Source organism: Rhamphochromis longiceps, linkage group LG22 (genome assembly GCF_057381845.1).
Source record: "Rhamphochromis longiceps isolate RC_006_pf linkage group LG22, R_longiceps_female_GT1.1, whole genome shotgun sequence".
NCBI classification, from domain to species: Eukaryota; Metazoa; Chordata; class Actinopteri; order Cichliformes; family Cichlidae; genus Rhamphochromis; species Rhamphochromis longiceps.
In genome coordinates this window covers 36,866,367-36,885,699 of record NC_140577.1, presented here as the reverse complement: position 1 = coordinate 36,885,699, position 19,333 = coordinate 36,866,367, and the positions used below count along the sequence as shown (strand labels likewise).

At 42.9% G+C, this 19,333-nt stretch overlaps 1 protein-coding gene across 1 annotated transcript in view; it reads left to right on the top strand.

Moving 5' to 3' along the window:
• Positions 1-8,656, top strand: part of tmem200b (transmembrane protein 200B) — a 9,512-nt gene extending 856 nt beyond the window's left edge. Inside the window, exon 2 of the mRNA XM_085396602.1 lies at positions 2,615-8,656. Within this exon, the coding sequence (XP_085252728.1) occupies positions 2,665-3,900 (1,236 nt within the window). The 5' untranslated portion in view covers positions 2,615-2,664 and the 3' untranslated portion in view covers positions 3,901-8,656. The remainder of the gene's footprint in view (positions 1-2,614) is intronic.
• The last annotated feature ends 10,677 nt before the right edge of the window (positions 8,657-19,333 follow it).

Here is a 19,333-nt window from a genome sequence, read left to right as displayed (position 1 = left end):
CGGTAACGGTGCCGTGAGCTGCTGTGTTGTCGGAGAGGAATGCAGCAGCTCGGTCATCAGACACATTCCATGTCTGTACAGTGTCAGTGCAGATAGTCCGGCACGGCACGACAGTGCATGGCTATCCGTAGTTGAGGGACGCCTTATCCCAGTCAGTTGATAATGCTGTGCTGATTTTCACCACAGCATTATTGCAGCTGCTTCATTTCCCTCCGTCTGGGCTCCACGGGCTCAACAAGCTGCTGCATTTGACTGACACGGTTCCACCCGTGTGCACCAGCGAACGCTTTCGCATTTGTTCATTTTCGTCATGTATCACAACTTGTGGCTTCTCGGGAATTGAATTGATCCAGACCAGCTTCCTCTGCCGGCTGTAAACTGCAGATGCACCGTATGACTGGGTCAATGACACACTGAGTGTGGGCTTCCAGAGCCACACTGTAGAGAAAGTCCTTTCCAGCAGACGCTGCGCTCCTGTCTGTGTCATTCCTGCGTAATTACATGACCACAGGGTAATCGGAGTTCAGCGCATCATCCGGATCAGGCGTGCATTTACCGTCATGTGCAACCATGCAGCATATCACACCCTCACCGACACAAACTTGTGCCACAGCTGCTGAATGCAGTCTGCTGCTTCTCTCATTTTTGTTACTGCAGCGTTAATCCCACGGCAGAGGGGAATACAGATGTGTGTGTGTGTGTGTGTGTGTGTGTGTGTGTGTGTGTGTGTGTGTGTGTGTGTGTGTGTGTGTGTGTGTACTGGTCAGCACATTTATTTAATACATGGAGATTTAACGACATTTGGTTATCACATGAGCAGGGGATAGCTGTGATGTCATCAGTTGATCATTAAGAGAAAATGATCTGTTCAAACTTTTAATGTTTGATCTTATAAACAGAAATCTACCAGTCACTGTGTAATATTTACCCTGTGTGAAATCAAAGGCCCGGCCTGACGTCAGCCACTAACTCGTGGCACTGGATGTTTTTGTGTTGCCTTCTGAATGTCGTCCTCATGATTAACTTCTTCACGACTTCCTGTGTCTGTGGCCTCGGATGAAATGGTGACATGACTTTTTTCCATAGTCAGATTCTTTAACACTGACAGCCTGCTTACATCTCACATTAAGGCGTCTGTACTGATAAAATACTTTCCTGATTGTTTGCATGAATGAATTCATTGCTTTTTCATGTAGGACGCTATTGTAGGGATTGTTGATATAATATCTAATATATAATACAGTTGTTAAAGAATTTAATATCACTGGGAAGTTCACTTGAACATGACAGTATCATTGGGCACAGAAATGTGTGTTTAATGCATGTACTCTTTATTACTAAATACACACAGGCTCTTCTTCATGAACAGAAAGGTTTTGGGTCCTGCTGATATCCACCCTTTCCTCACATTTTCCCAGCAGGCGGTAGTCAGTCTATCGTAGATGCCTCATCTGAGCTTTTATGATAAAATCAGCTGCCTGATAAAACAAGTTCAATGAGAACACTGAGACTGATGTCGGACATTAATGTTTCTGTAAAACGTAAACAACAAGCTGGTTCGCTCTATTTTATGTTTTATATACAAGTCTTTCCACAAAAAGCTGGATGTTGTCTGATGAACCCATATTTTATTCACAATAAAACATATTTAACGTGTTTAAGAGGTCAAGAAAGTTGAAAAACCCAAGGAAACGTATCAACAGACAATAGGCAGGTCAGTGCTTAAGTAAAAAGAATTTGCAGTACAAACACGAGACGTGCAGTGGTTTCAGAACTGTAGCAATAACGTACTTAATGATGGGTTAAGGTACCCACTCTTATACTTGATTAAGAGCAGGCACCCTCATATGTCTTTAAGATTTAGAGCTGAGTGCATTATTACTTTGTGTATTTGGCACTCTTCTTAAGCATTCACAGAAGGACAAAGGGAACATTTTACGCTCTTTGGTGCATGCTGCAGTCACTGCGACTGGCTTTTCCATTTCACTTTTCTTTGTTCATTACTGTACAGGAACTTAGGAAGAACAGCAAATATGTGAGTGCTTCTGTACTTTTGTTTGTACCTCATTTAATTTACAAGCTCTCCACAGATGTGGACGTTTGAAGGTTTTGGTGATTAACTCTGGGGAAAAACCCACTGTCAGGTGGCCAGTAACTACAGTGAGCTCTGGCAGGTCTAAACATATGAATAAGTAAATACTAAAACTGAAAAATACTCCCATTACAAAATATTTTTGAAGGCCTCTTCAAATATTATTCATTTCAAACATTTGCCCCCGTGTCTGTCCTCAGGCTGCCATCTCTGGTTTTCTTGTGCAGTGATAACATGAAGGTTTAGATTAGCATTAATTTTGGCATTAGCCTTTGTAGCCCGAGGACTGAGAGCGTGACAAAGGTGGGTTAGTGGTGTGTATCACTGTCTGCTGCAGTTTAACAGTATCACCAGGGAGATCCAGACCGAGCTTCACTCAGACAGCCACAATGAACGTGTTCACTGTCACCTCAGCCACCATGAAAAAGTTCAGACATCTCTGTACTGTGAACATAGTTGCAGCCATTGCATGTGTTTGAATGAACAGAGACATTAACTCTTTACATTTCCTCCTTCCTAAAGCACTCTGACGGGTTGTGACTCAGACCAAGAGCTCTGGACTAATCTGTGCCATGAAGACCAAGAAATCTCAAGCAGTTAGGCCAAGCTCACCTGCCTGCCAACCAAAGTCTCGCTTCACCTTACGAAGTAGAAAGAAGAAGGAGAGGTTGATCCGAGGCAAGCTTCGCATCCGCTCCATGCCTGGAGCGTTCCTAGTGCTTGGCGTGGTTGTGGTGGTTGTTGGCACTGCTCTGGCTGTGGCAGGATACTGGCCCTATCAGATATCAAGGTCGTCCATCCTGGGAGCTGCAGATGGGGAAAGCGCCTCTGAATCACAGACTTCCGGCTGGAGTCTGGGACCCAAGGGCTTCCTGTCCACAGCCAGTCTCATTCACAGTGAGAGGATGAAGCTGTTGGGACCAGTCATCATGGGGGTGGGTCTCTTCATCCTCATATGTGCCAACACTGTCCTGTACGAAAACAGGGACAGAGAGACTCAGATGCTGCTGGCCCAGATGCGCAGTGTTATCTGCTCCGTGTCTGCGGCTGTGCCTTCAGCTGACCTTAAAGAAATAGCAGCAGCCAATTCGATGGCCAAACACTACCAGTGGGTTAGCAGTCTACCAGCTGCCCATCTCAACATTCTCTGTCTGCAGCAGCTGGCCACCTCTGAGCCCCTGCTCCAGAGCAGAAGCACCGTAGACCAGGGGCACAGCATGGAGGGTTTCTACCAGCAAGCTGTTCTTCCGATGGAAGGCCTCCACCACCAGGAGTCAAAGCCTCCGTGTTCCGCCAAAGCTTCCCTCTCCAGCTCATGCAATTCCAGTCAGACTGACTTTAATGCACAGCTGGGTGCTAAATGTGAAGAGAGAGCCAGCTGCAGTTCACACACTGGCCCACTTGTTAAGACCAATGTGTGCCTGGTATCTGCAGGCTCCATGTCCACCTTAGGGGTGGATGAAGTTGATGTCCCAGCTGCTCAACCAAGGCGCTGCCACAGTATGAGCTACAGGACTAACCCTTACACAAAGCGAACTGGTAGGTGTATGGAGAGAGAGCACATTCAGGCAAATCAGCTTGAAGTCACTCGTATGGAGGCGAGCTCACAGGTTTGTGTAAACGTTCTTGGACAGGTTGCCGATTCTGCAGAGCAGACTCACCAAAGCTGGCCTCGGCTAGATCTGGGCAACGGCAGACGATACCTGAAACTGGAGAACAAAGAAGACTCGGTGGAAAAACTGCTGGACCAGTTGGAGCACCAGTGCTCTCAGGGGGATACAAGTTTTGGATCTGGGCCTTTCCAGTGATGGCTGCAAACCCAGAATGGAATAATTATATCTCGATTTGATTTTAGTTTTCACTTCTGTGCAGGGCAGAGAATAACCGAGCCCAGGAATATTTGGAGTACGGCATTTCTATGAGCTCTTTCCCAAGCTTCAGTGGAGTATTGATACACAGCGTTTGCTTGGCTGGATGTGGCAGATGTTTTCTATCATTCAAGGAGATGAACAATATACATCCCCTACACTGATGCAGCTGAGGGGATCACAGTGTTTACTTCTGCTGTTTGGGTTGGCAGCATTGCAATAAATCAACTTGTATGTTGCCAAAATGTGTTTGCCTGTTTCTGGAACACAGCATGCACACAGTAAAAGGAGAGAGACTGTTTACACTGTGCAGTCAGTTCAGAACCAAACTACTCGGACTCCGGAGTCCATAAAGAGAAATGCAACCAGTGTATGAACATGGGACTTTTTTCCCTATTCCAAATGCAATGCATGACAGTGATGTACAATATGCAATATGTTGCATCTCAATTCTTATGCAAGTGATGTCATTGTTGGTTTTATATGCATAAGTAGTAACAAATGGTTATTCTGATTTAAAACAACTTGGATCTTATTCTCGTGTGTGTGTGTGTGTGTGTAGATAGGTGTATACCCATTTCCTACAGAATCGGTCATGATAACATTGTGCCAAACATCAGAAGACCAGCAGTGTCAGCCTGTACTTCATGTTTGCTGTTCTAGTGTGTTACATTAAGCACATCACTGATAGCTTCAAAATGGACCTTTAATGTTAAAAAACTGCAACAAAGAGCCAACACCCGATCCTGCAGCTGATGACTGTTGACTCATTTTCTGTTATTTTAGCTACTCCATAAAATGCAAAACATAACATTTTAATTACATGTGTCTTCATTAAGGTTTGATGTCTCGTTATTTACCTTTTAGAGCAGTTCACAAACATTTAATAGTGGTTTATAACCCACGTTAATCCACATTAACATTTAGCAATGGCTGCTTGGGACTATAAGATATTTGTTAAATGATTGTGTATGAAAGCAAAGTGCTACTAATTTAGTAACTAGTCTGTCTGATCATTTGGTTAGTGTTTTTGTCATGACTAAAAATGGTGACCAAACCTATGACAATAAGATCCAAGTTAACAAAAAGATTATTGAAGGAAGAATTGTTTGTTGTGCTTCTCCTGGTGAATGCAGTATCATCTTGTAATGAATACAGGGATGCCCCCTTCTTCTGGTGTCCAGTCGACTCTTTCATAGTGTGCCCAGTATTTATGAGGAGGGTGACCAAGCCCCCACACATCTTCCACTCTCGTCACATCATCCTTTGATCAATGGACTGAATGGATTGTGTGGACAAGGCAACCCTGCGACTCCACTTAGATTTAGTAAGGTTGCTGTTACTGCATACAGCTGGGTGTGTGTCATAGAGGAAGAAGACGATGAATTGCAGTCTCCTGGGCGCTCCTTATGTGCAGATGTGCAGGGGCCATCGCTCCATGTTCCTTTGAATCAACACTACTCTGCTTTTCTTTTTGTCTGTGCTGCCTGCTCTGTATGCCACATGTATCTACATGCATACCAAGCAATATGTGCAGAACAACCACTGACTGCCTTGCCCTGTGCTGGACACCAAATTATATAACATTACCATTCCCGTGTTATAAATATAAGGCAAAGCAAAAGTAACATCTTTGCTGTCATCTCATTTATGCACACTGTCCTCTCTACACATATCACTGACAATCCCATTCTTCACAGGAGACCTTGTATATTAAAAACATAGAACTGGGATCTGGACTTTCGCATCCCTCCCGAAATCCTCCAGTTGCAATTATCCTCAGCAAAGCCTGATGTATAGCGCCATATCCCTCCCCTCTCCTTAGCTTTTATTGTTCCTTCAGGGCAGGTATGCAGTCCCTCATGATCTCCTCTTATTTAATTGGTCGTTTACAAGATGGCCTCTAGGTTTCTAACAGCTCATAAAGCTAGCAGGCAGGACCTCCTGCGCTCTGTGGCAAAAGTACAGGAAAGTAGAAAATTACAGAGCTGCAAAAAGGTGTAGATGTGAAAAATGAGATCATAATTTAGAACTTTTGTGCCAGACATTGGGTCTTGTTGTCATTTGCTCAACTGGTCTCTGCAAGCTGTCTCCACACTGCCAACCAAAGCAACGAGAGTAGAGGCTTCTGGAGTGAATGGCTTTGTTAAGCATTCAGCATTCAGACACAGTCATTTGCACATAATTGTTACTGTCCATTAGCTAATGTAGCCAAATACATTAGGATCTGGGAAGCACTGAATAGCAGCATGTGCACAAGAGCTGAGTAATTATTACCACACCAGCACATGTCAGTTGTGATTATACTGGCTTCCTGTTAAATCCAGAATTCAAAATCCTGCTCCTCACATACAAGGTCTTAAATAATCAGGCCCCATCTTATCTTAATGACCTTGTAGTACCATATCACCCTATTAGAGCACTTCTCTCTCGCTCTGCAGGCCTACTTGTTGTTCCTAGAGTATTTAAAAGTAGAATGGGAGGCAGAGCCTTCAGTTTTCAGGCCCCTCTTCTGTGGAACCAGCTTCCAGTTTGGATTCAGGAGACAGACACTATCTCTACTTTCAAGATTAGGCTTCAAACTTTCCTTTTTGCTAAAGCATATAGTTAGGGCTGGACCAGGTGACCCTGAATCCTCCCTTAGTTATGCTGCAATAGACGTAGGCTGCCGGGGGATTCCCATGATGCACTGGGTGTTTCCTTTCCAGTCATCTTTCTCACTCAGCATGTGTTAACAGCCCTCTCTGCATTGAATCATATCTGTTATTAACCTCTGTCTCTCTTCCACAGCATGTCTTTATCCTGTCTTCCTTCTCTCACCCCAACCAATCACAGCAGATGGCCCCGCCCCTCCCTGAGCCTGGTTCTGCCGGAGGTTTCTTCCTGTTAAAAGGGAGTTTTTCCTTCCCACTGTCGCCAAAGTGCTTGCTCATAGGGGGTCATATGATCGTTGGGTTTTTCTCTGTATGTATTATTGTGGGTTTACCTTACAATATAAAGCACCTTGAAGTAACTGTTGTTGTCATCTGGTACTGTACAAATAAAACGGAATTGAAGTTCTTTCATCCCATCAGTTTTAAGGTAAAGGGTTTTTTTTGCTGCAGCTTCTTTCAAATCATGTTACTGCTATCCCCTAACGGAGCAACTACAGGTGTTTTAAAGTGAATGTGGCACGTAGCACTTAGGATTTTTCCCCACTGGGATGTTGTGACCAAGTTGTTAAACCAGCATTTGCAGCTCTCAATTCGGAGGAGAGCAATAAAAAAAAAGAAAAAAAAAACTAAAAGCAAACAGGATTTTTACTACACAAGATTGCAAGCTGCAACTTTCTGCTGCAGTGAAAGCTGTGAAAAAAGCCAAGTACAAGCTCGGTTTCAAAAAGGCTGGGACACTCTAAATGTGAATAAAAAACGGTTCATGGGTCAACACATTGTATTCACAATAGAGCACAGAAAACATCAAATGTTTAAACTGAGAAAAACGTAAGGTTTTAAGATTGTCCAACATGAGATTCTAGCTGCAGTCCTGGGTCTTCTGTGAAGTCATGCTGTTGTAATAGTTGCAGTATGCAGTGTAGGACTGTCTTGTTGAAATATGCAAGGCCATACCTGAGAAAGATGTCTGAAGGAACATATGCTGCTCTAACACCTGTATATGCACCTGAGCATTGATGCTGTTGATCCAGACAGGCTTTGTAGCTGAGCCCTGAAAACAAGCTGGATGGTTTCTGGATCATTTTTACCTGTGGCTTCTTTGTAACGTACTTGCTTCTTCATGGAAGTCACCATGCCGTTAACCCACATTTATGTACAGCATGAGGAGCTGCATTCAGACAGACATTGATGTCTTTAAGTGTTCCTGAGCCCTTGCAGTGATTTCCATGACACAGTCATGCCCGTTTTTGATGGATTAACGCTCAGAGATCGCGGACATTCAATATTATTTTTTGTCCTGGTCCCTTGTGCACAAAGATTCCTCCAGACTATCAGGATCTTTTGATGATATGTACTCTAGATGATATTCAAAGTCTTCACAATTTTATCTCAAGGAGATTTATTCTGTAATTGTTCCACAATTTGTTCACAGACTGTTGAACTGCTGCCCATCTTTGCTTCTGAGAAACGTATTCTATAAGATGCTCTTCTTCTGCGCGGGTATATTAGTGGCCTACTGCTAAATAACCCAGTCAGATGCCACATGTTCATCCAGCTTTTTCTTTTAGGCACTCAGTTTCCAGCCTTTTGTTGCTCTTTGTCCAAAATGTTTGAGAAATGTTGAAACATGAAATCAAGTTGAAAATGAGCTCATTTTTCATGAAATAATAAATCAGAATCAGAATACTTTAATAATTCCTAAGGAAATGATGTGGGTTACAGTCACTCCAAGACAGTAACAGTAACAGACTGCTATTCACGCCTCTGATTCCATCTATTCATTTAAATCTCAGTTAAAAACTTACCTGTTTGACCGAACATTTTCAGTTAGTGCACATCCCCTATATTTTACCCTTATGTTATTTATCTTCTACTAATGTTCCGCTGTATAAATACCCCCACCTTATATTTATGAATACCCAGTAATTTTATCTTCTAAACTATGCTCTAATGTTTTATTTCTTATTTTGTCTGTACTTTTTTGGGTTTTTTATTGTCTGTTATAGACTTTTATCTTATATCTTATGTTTTAATCTTGTTGTGAAGCACTTTGGTGTACCTTCGGTTTTAAATGTGCTATATAAATAAAGTTGTATTGTATTGTATTATATTGAATAATATAACTAGTGACATTAGTTACACCAGATTATTAGCATAAAAACTAAAACCAGTAAAGTAAAACTGTCTTGACAGGGCTCTAGACTAACTTTTTGCCATGGGCGTGCCGGTACGCCTAACTTTAAAAAGTTAGGCGTACCGGCACAAAAGTTAGGCGCACACAAATTTTATAATAATTAATATAATGTGTTTTTCTGGATACACTGTGCTTTTTCAGCATTCAAAGATTGATGACACCGTGTCAGAGCTGGCTATGAATTTCAGAAGCATCAGGCCTTAACAGAAAAGTTAGCAATAGTTCTTTTCCTATTACAGCTACATCCACTTCTGTCCTGCCTAGGCTGCTCACTAGGGCTGGGTATCATCACTGATTTCTATAATCCATTCGATTATAGAAATCAGTCCCGATTCGATTCAACTTAGCCTCAGACAGTCAGAAATATTATAATTCTGATCATTTATCAGTACTGACTTCATCAGAATTGTGAACATCACAGCAGATGCCTTTGTGTGAAAGTAACTGAGAATAAAACACAGAAAAACATGAAGGAGATTTTCCTGGTCTGGCGTTTTATAGCAGATAACCTTAAAAATATTCTACAATGTTCTGCATATAAAGTTTAAATTTCTTCAGTACTGAACAACAGAAAAAATAGGCTTTCTTGTCCGAGGTCATTTAAGTGAAAAAGAAAAGAAAAAGACAGCAGCCGACAGCGCTGTAAACAGCGGTAGACTGGTGGGTAATAAGGCAAGGCAAGGCAAGTTTATTTGTATAGCACAATTCAACAACAAGGTGATTCAAAGTGCTTTACAGAGACATTAGAAACAAAAACAAATAAAAAGCATGATTTAAAATTGATTAAAACAAGCAAACAAACAAACAAACTAATTAACAAACAAACAAACAAAACAGTATATAAAATCAAAACAGATAAAATCAAAACAGATAAAATCAGTAGTTAAAATGTAAGTTTTGAAATTTAAGCTTAAAGTGTGGATTTGGTGCTTTATTCAAATGCAGCTGAGAACAGGTGAGTCTTCAACCTGGATTTAAATAAACTGAGTGTTTCAGCTGATCTGAGGCTTTCTGGGAGTTTGTTCCAGATATAAGGAGCATAAAAGCTGAATGCAGCTTCTCCGTGTCTGGTTCTGACTCTGGGAACTGATAAAAGACCGGATCCAGATGACCTGAGGGATCTGGAAGGTTCATACTGGGTCAGGAGGTCACTGATGTATTTTGGTCCTAAACCATTCAGAGCTTTATAGACCAGCATCAGAACTTTAAAGTCTATCCTCTGACGGACAGGCAGCCAGTGTAAGGACCTCAGAGCTGGACTGATGTGGTCCACTTTTTTGGTCTTAGTGAGGACTCGAGCAGCAGAGTTCTGAATGAGCTGTAGTTGTCTGACTGATTTTTTAGGTAGACCTGTAAAGATGCTGTTACAGTAATCAAGCCTACTAAAGATGAATGCATGGACTAGTTTTTCCAGGTCCTGTTGAGACATCAGATCTTTTATCCTAGAAATATTCTTGAGGTGATAGTAAGCTGACTTTGTTATTGTCTTAATGTGTTTTTCTAAGTTTAGGTCTGCATCCATCACTACACCCAAATTTCTCGCCTGGTTTGTGGTTTTTAGATGTATAGATTGAAGTTCTCTGGTGACCTGTAATCGTTTTTCTTTGGCGCCAAAGACTATTACCTCAGTTTTGTTTTTGTTTAGCTGGAGAAAATTGTGGCACAACCAGTCATTGATTTCCTCAATGCATTTACCAAGAGCCTGTACAGGGCCTCGGTCTCCTGGTGACATTGTGATATATATTTGTGTGTCATCTGCATAGCTGTGATAGTTTATTTTGTTGTTCTTTATAATCTGTGTCAGTGGGAGCATGTAGATGTTAAACAGAAGGGGTCCCAAGATGGAACCTTGGGGAACTCCACATGTGATACTTGTCTGCTCAGATGTGAAGTTACCTATTGATACAAAGTATTTCCTGTTTTCTACGTATGTTTTGAACCAGTTTAGTACAGTTCCTGAAAGACCTGTCCAGTTCTCCAGTCGTTTGAGTAATATGTTGTGGTCAACTGTATCAAATGCTGCACTGAGATCCAGTAAAACTAGGACTGACATTTTTCCACTGTCTGTATTCAGACATATGTCATTAAACACTTTGGTCAGAGCGGTTTCAGTGCTGTGGTTCTGTCTAAAACCTGACTGGAAGGCATCGTAGCAATTATTCTGTTTTAAGAAGTAACTGAGCTGTTGAGAAACTGCTTTTTCAATGATCTTACTTAAAAACGGGAGATTTGAGATCGGCCTGTAGTTGTTCATTTGTGTCTTGTCAAGATTGTCCTTTTTCAGTATAGGTTTGATTACAGCAGCTTTTAGTGATTCTGGAAACACACCTGATAATAAAGAAAAGTTGACGATCTGTAACAGGTCTGACTCTAAAGTCTTTGAGACCTTTTTGAAAAAACTTGTTGGCAGGACATCTAAACAGCAGGAGGAGGAGTTCAGTTGACCTAAGATGTCCTCCAGGTCTTTGCTGTTAATAGGTTGAAACTGTTTCATGGTGTTTAAACAGTTTTTTGGTGGACACAGTACATATCCTGGATCTGCTGTTGATGTACCAATTGCTTGTCTAATTTTTTGGATTTTTGCAGTGAAGAATTTGGCAAAGTCATTGCAGGCCATGGTTGAATGAAGTTCAGCTGCCACTGACACAGGAGGGTTTGTTAGCCTGTCAACTGTAGAAAATAAGACCCGAGCATTATGGCTGTTTTTAGTGATGATGTCAGAGAAGTAGGACCTCCTTGCATTCCTCAGTTGTAAATTATAATTGTGAAGTTTCTCTTTATAAATGTCATAATGAACCTGGAGGTTTGTTTTTCTCCATCTGCGCTCAGCTTTCCTACACTCTCTTTTTTCTTTTTTCACCAGTGTGGACCTTAATGGGAGCAATAGTGTCCATTACATTTAACATGTTAGCATTGAAGCTATTGACGAGCTCATTGACTGACCCTCTGGGCAGGTCAGGTGTTAATGGGAAGACCTGGTTAAAGATCTCACTACTGTGTTCAGTTATACACCGTTTTGTGATCACTGAAGTTGATATATTTGTGTGGGCTGAGATTTTACTTTCAAAGAAAACACAGTAATGATCAGACAGGCCCACATCAGACACAGTAACCTTTGAAATGCTCAGGCCTTTGGAGATCAGTAGGTCAAGAGTGTGTCCTCTATTATGTGTGGCCTCTGTTACATGCTGAGTCAGCCCAAAGTTGCCCAGAGTGTTACTCAGGTCTTTAGTCCCTTTGTCCTAATAAGCGAATGAATAATACAGAAAACAGAGATTGGAGACGGGAAACTGTTCTTGAAGTACAGAGAGAGAGAGAGAGCTGTGCATGGAGTGTGATTTTAATAGTCGTGGAAGCAAAATTCATGACGACATTGATCAAATGTGAAGCGCAGTTTGCTGCTTCTTTTGCTGCTGGCTCGGCGAATTTTGGTTGGAGAGAGACAAAACCTGCAGCTCAGAATCAGCGCAAAAAGACGTAAACACAGCGCGGACCGGACGCATCAGGATCGCTGAGCTCCGACAGCGTGTCCGTCTACGGGCCGTCGGGTGAGAAAGCCGAGAAAGACAAAGCTGATTCTGATGCGTCGGGTCTGTGTTTACGTCTTTGTGTGGAGTCCGTGTACCTGCTCTCATCTGCTGTTTGGTTGTTGTTGAAATGGTTTTGTGAGCTTTAATCTGAGAATCTGGCGTTTCTGGCAAAACACAGTTATTTAAAAGTCGATTCAGGATTTAATGAATTGATATCGCTTTATTCAAGCTGCTCACCTCCCACTTCCACCTGCACTTTCAACTGGACCACGGCCAATCAGAGAGGTCCCGCCCCTTACTATCTCTGATTGGTTTAGTCCACGATAGGGGCAAAATGTGTGTCTGTTGTTGACCACAGGGAAGGTTGCAGATTTTTTTTTTTTTTTGCTACCCGAACAGTTGGTCGCACAGGTGCAACCAAATATTTTTTTTTAGTCGCACCACTGAAAAATTTGGTCGCATTTGCGACCAAATTAGTCGCACTCTAGAGCCCTGCTTGACTTAACCAAACACTACTGATAGTTGGTCTATCTAAATTCATTGTAACTGAATGGGGACAGCATGACTGTGCGGTGTTAGGACTGTAAACCACAGAAAGAAGGTTCTGGGTTCAAATTCACCATTTATGTGTTTTCTGTTTGGGTACTCCATCTGTCAGTTGAAAGTTATGCATGTTAGGTTGCCATAGGTGGGAATAATTGTTTGCCTCTGTGTCAACCATCAAACTGTGTCAAAACAGCTTTTGCATTATGCTAATAAACATTCAATTCAATTTAATTCAAATTTATGTGTGTAATGCCAAATTACAGCAACAGTTGCCTCAAGGTGGTTTATATTGTAAGATAAAGACCCTACAATAATACGAAAAAAAAGAAGCTCCAACAATCATATGAGCCCCTATGAGCAAGCACTTTGGCGACAGTGGGAAGGAAAAACTCCCTTTTAACAGGAAGAAACCTCCAGCAGAACCAGGCTCAGGGAGGGGCGGGGCCATCTGCTGTGATTGGTTGATGTGAGAGAAGGAAGACAGGATAAAGACATGCTGTGGAAGAGAGACAGAGGTTAATAACAGATATGATTCAATGCAGAGAGGTCTGTTAACACATAGTGAGTGAGGTAGAAACACTCAGTGCATCATGGGAATCCCCCGGCAGCCTATGTCTATTGCAGCATAACTAAGGGAGGATTCAGGGTCACCTGGTCCAGCCCTAACTATATGCTTTAGCAAAAAGGAAAGTTTGAAGCCTAATCTTGAAAGTAGAGATAGTGTCTGTCTCCTGAATCCAAACTGGAAGCTGGTTCCACAGAAGAGGGGCCTGAAAACTGAAGGCTCTGCCTCCCATTCTACTTTTAAATACTCTAGGAACAACAAGTAGGCCTGCAGAGCGAGAGCGAAGTGCTCTAGTAGGATATTATGGTCGACAGTATCGAACGCTGCAGGTCTAGCAGGACAAGCACAGAGATGAGTCCACTGTCAGAGGCCATAAGAAGATCATTTGTAACCTTCACTAAAGCTGTTTCTGTGCTGTGATGAGCTCTGAAACCTGACTGAAACTCTTCAAATAAACCATTCCTCTGCAGATGATCTGTTAGCTGTTTGACAACTACTCTTTCAAGGATGTTTGATATGAAAGGAAGGTTGGAGATTGGCCTATAATTAGCTAAGACTGCTGGGTCTAGAGATGCTTTTTGAGTAAAGGTTTAACTACAGCCAGCTTGAAGGCCTGTGGTACATAGCAGATTATTAGAGACAGGCTGATCATATTTTTTTTTTTGTGTCCCGTTTGGATCTTTACCATCAGAATTGTTGTCTTAAGGCCAAGAAAGATGCCAAGCGGATTTATTTTACCAAGTGGATCATCATGGCCTTGCCATATTGGTCCATTTGATTGACCTTTATTATAATTATGAATTTATTTTATTTTCGGTTGCTACAAACGGGACAGACATGACTGGGGGATAGGACAGGGAGAAAGAATGAAAGAAAGAGAGGGAGAGAAAGAAAACCAAAGGGGAGAAGAGACGGTGAGAAGGGGGGGAAGAAAGAAAGAAACAAACAAAACACCTGGGTCACCTGTATGGAGAAAAAAAAAACAGAAGAGAAAGCAAACAACAAAGAGCAACATAATAAAAACAGCACCATCACAATAAACTAGCTAGCAGTAGATATCAGTAGATACTAAATAATAAACGATATTGTGCAGCACGCAAGATAGACAGCGCACAGTGTGCTTTGAGGCAGCAGCCAAGAAAGCTGTAGTCCACGTCTGTGAACACCCGTGTGTACACCTGTGAGCATGGACGCGCTTGTATTTCAAAGGTTCCTTCATGTAATGATCTGCTAGAGGGTGTGGGGGGGCCACAGCCCCGTCCTCCAGGGCATGAAGCAGGTATGGAGGAGATCAAAACTCCAGACATCCAGAGGCCCCCAGAACACAAGAGACCAAGGAAGACCAACAGAGGGGCAGCCGCACCACTGTCCCAGAAAGAGCTGAGGAGAGTCCCAGATGAGGGCTCACTCAGCAGCCGCGGAGCAGAAGCCAGGGGGAGTTGCAGTGACGCGCCCGTGAGCTCCGCCGGCAGCCAGCCGTGCCTGAGTGACCGAGCCCCAGGCCGAGAGGCCGAGGGCACCCCACCTCCGAAGTGGCCCGAGCGAGCCCCAGGCTCCAGGCCCCGATAAGCGGCCGCCAAGGAGTGAGCCGGTGTGTACCCGGACGCCCACCCCCAGACACAAAGAACCACCAACGCACCGACGTCTGAGGGAGTCCGCCACTGGCAGGGGAAGTGGTGGTGGGGGGAGATAGGCCTCCATACCTTGGAGGGCCTGAGATGTCCCCAGAGAGGTGGCGCCTGACACCCAACCTGACATATAGACACAGACATACAGGCACACACAGACACAAACATCCATTCCCACCCTCATGCTCTCATATGCACTTACTCCACACTCAACCAACGTGGAGACAGACATAAAGAGACGCTGTACACACGATCACACTCCCCAAGCGTACTCTACGAACCGGGTCTAGGTACCCTTGCCCCTGGAGGGGGGAACTGCACCCAGACCCAGGTGGTGTTACCCTTTTCCCTGCGGTGGGGAGAAGCAGACCGCCCCGACTCCGCAGCAGCAGGGAGGCCCCACACTCCAGACCGCAGTCGGACGGCCAACTCCTCCTCCTAGCCCCCCCGCTCCAGCAGGTCGCAGAGGTTGATCATATTTAAGATCGAAGCATTAATTAATGGCAGGACTTCTTTGAGCAGTTTTGTAGGAATGGGGTCTAAAAGACACGTTGATGGTTTGGAGGAAGTAATTATTGAAGTTAACTCAGAAAGATCAATTGGAGAAAAAGAGTCTAACTTAACATCAATGGTACTAAGAGTAGCTGTAGATAATATTACATCTGTGGGATGATTACTGGTAATTTTTTCTCTAATGATAAAAATTTTATTTGTGAAGAAGTTCATGAAGTCATTACTAGTTAACGTTAAAGGGATGGTTGGCTCAACAGAGCTCTGACTGTTTGTCAGCCTGGCTACAGAGCTGAAGAGAAACCTGGGGTTGTTCTTATTTTCTTCAATCAGTGATGAATAGTAAGATGTTCTGGCTTTGCGGAGGGCTTTCTTATAAAGCAGCAAACTATTTCTCCAGGCTAAATGATGATCCTCTAAATTTGTGACACGCCATTTCCTCTCCAGCTTACGAGTCATCTGCTTTAGGCTACGTGTTTGAGAATTATACCACGGAGTCAGGTACTTCTGATTAGAGACCTTAGTTTTCACCGGAGCTACAGTATCCAGAGTCGTACGTAGTGAGGAGGTGAAATTATTAACAAGATAATCGACCTCTGTTGGGGTAGCGTTCAGATAGCTGCTCTGCTCTGTGTTGGTACAGGGCATTGAAGATGATAACAGTGGGTGGATTATATTCTTAAACTTAGTTACAGCACTTTCAGAAAGACATCTACTTTGATAAAGTCTACTCTCCACCGCTGTGTAATCAATTATTGTAAATGTAAATGTTATCAGGAAATGATCAGACAGGAGAGGGTTTTCAGGAAACACTGTTAAATGTTCAGTTTCTATGCATATGTTAAAACAAGATCTAGAGTGTGATTAAAGTGGTGGGTGGGTTCTTTTACATTTTGAGGGAAACCAATTGAGTCTAATAACAGATTAAATGCCATGTTGAGGCTGTCATTTTTAGCATCTACATGGATGTTAAAATCACCCACAATAATTATTTTATCTGAGCTCAGAACTAAATCAGATATAAAGTCTGAGAAATCAGACAGAAACTCTGTGTAAGGCCCAGGTGGACGATAGATGATAACAAGTAAGACTGGTTTCTGAGTTTCACAGCTGGGGTGGACGAGGCTAAGCATCAGGCTTTCAAATGAATTAAAAGTCTGTCTTGGTCTTTCATTAATTAATAGGCTGGTGTGAAAAATTGCTGCCACACCGCCCCCTCGGCCTGTGCTTCGAGATTTCTGGTAGTTAGAATGACTCAGGAGTGCTGATTCATTAAAACTAACATAATCATCCTGCTGCAACCAGGTTTCTGTAAGGCAGAGTAAATCGATTTGTTGATCAATTATTAAGTCATGTACTAACAGAGACTTGGAGGAGAGAGACCTGATATTTAATAATCCACATTTCACTGTTTTACTCTTTGGTTCAGATGTGGATACTGTACTGTTCTTTCTTTGTAATTGTTTATGTTTAAGTTGTTTGTTGCTGGTTTTTAGTTTGTTTTTCGTCCTTTTGGAAGCTGACACAGTCTCTATGGAGATGGGTTTTTGGGGGGGTAGCAGGAGGAGAGAAGCTGCAGAGAGGCGTGTAAGACTGCAACTCTGCTTCCTGGTCCCAACTCTGGATAGTCATATTTTGGGGGTTTAATAAATTTGTCCATATTTCTAGAAATGAGAGCTGCTCCATCCAAAGTGTGATGGATGCCGTCTCTCCTAACAAGACCAGGTTTCCTCCAGAAGGTTTGCCAATTATCTATGAAGCCCACATCGTTTCTGGGACACCACTCAGACAGCCAGCAATTTAAGGAGAACATGCAGCTAAACATGTCACTCCTGGTCTGATTGAGTCCCACATTGTTGTGCAAAGTTGCACACCGATTCAATATTGATTTTAGTGACCTCAGATTGGCGTAACCGGGTGTCATTACTGCCGACGTGAATTATGATCTTACTGAATTTACGTTTACTCTTAGCCAGCAGTTTTAAATTTCCTTCAATGTCGCCTGCTCTGGCCCCTGGAAGACAATTGACTATGGTTGCCGGTGTCTCGAGTTTGACCCCCGGCGGGTGTGTCGCTGAGTGGGGAAAAACGGTTAGACACATGAACAGGTTGGTGGTGTACCTGGGGCTTCTGTTTAGGACTATGCTTCCTCCTCAACGTGACCCAGCCGCCCTCTTTCCCCAGCTGCTTGGGGTCTGCTGGGGAACAGCTAGCGGGGCCTACGCTATCTTCGGCTGCACCAGCTACAGGGGCCTGGCTAGCTACAGGTGAATGAAGGGTGCAAAGCCGAGTCTCCAATTCAGTAATCCTGGCCTCCAGAGCTGCAAATATGCTACATTTGTTACAGATATCATTACTGCTAAAGGAGGCCGAGGAGTAACTAAACATCTGACACAATGAGCAGGAAAGTGCAGGAGGGACAGGTGAAGTAGCCATGGTGCTAACAAGTCGGCTATGAGCTAAGCTAAGCTAGCAAAACAGTACAGAGACAGTGAGTGAATACTTTGGCTATAAATTAGGTAGTGAGTACACAGAAAGTGTGCTTCGGATGAAGCACGTGAAGATTATACTATGAAAAAATAATCAATTTAAAAGTTTTTAATTAAATTGCTAAGCAGATAAGCTACTCAGAAACACCACTGTGTTTGAGCAGGAACAGGAAATGATACTCTACCACAGAGCGAGCGAACACCAAGTGACAGCGCCACCAAAATGAGCATTTAACACTGATTAAATGCTCAAACTTAGGGAGCAAGAACCAGAAAATCATGCACACGAGGAATCACTTGGAGAGACTTGTGCTGAGAAACTGGGAGCGGGGAGATACAGAACTAGGTGTACCCATTGATGAGAGATGGCACAAGAATGAACACAGTGAATGAAAATACAACCTCAAAGTAATAAGACTAACAATGACTGAAGACTTGACAATGGAATATACAAAAGATAAGACTTAAATGACCAGTATTAACAAAACACAAGTGAAAATAACACAACTCACTAATGTGGGAACTAAATATTACCTAACTAAAGAATATAGGCTCTCATCACCAGGGATAGCCAAAAACTGACAGCACTATTTACTAAAGAAACAAGGAACATAAAGTCAAAGGAGCTTGCAAAGAAAAGTGTCTGGACTTCTTTAAGTTGCTTGAAGACGTTTCACCTCTCATCCGAGAAGCTTCTTCAGTTCTAAGGTCAAATGGTGGAGAGTCCCAGATATAAACCTAGTGGGAGTTTCCCCCCACAGAGGGACAAAAGGACCCCCTGATGATCCTCTAATCACCTGAGCCAAGGTGTGAAACTGGGCGTGGGTCCCAATCAGCCAGAGTTTCGGGTGTGTTCATTGTGAAACCTGGCCCCACCTTATCATGCGAATTCCTGAGGTCAGATGGCCCAGGATGTGAGTGGGCGTTAAGGCGTCTGGGAAGGATCTCAAAACTGGATTATAGATGGCAGAGAGTTGGTGTCGTAAACCCCGCCTCTGTTCAAAGATGGTCGCTCACAGTGGACATAGATGCTTCTTCAAATCAAATCAAATCAAATCAAATCAAATCAAATCAAATCACTTTTATTGTCACATCACATGTGCAGGTACACTGGTACAGCACATGTGAGTGAAATTCTTGTGTGCGAGCTTCACAAGCAACAGAGTTGTGCAAAATACAATAATGTAAACAAGCAAAATACAAGAATGGCTACATCTGAAACTAATAAATATATGTACAATAAATAATAGTATATGC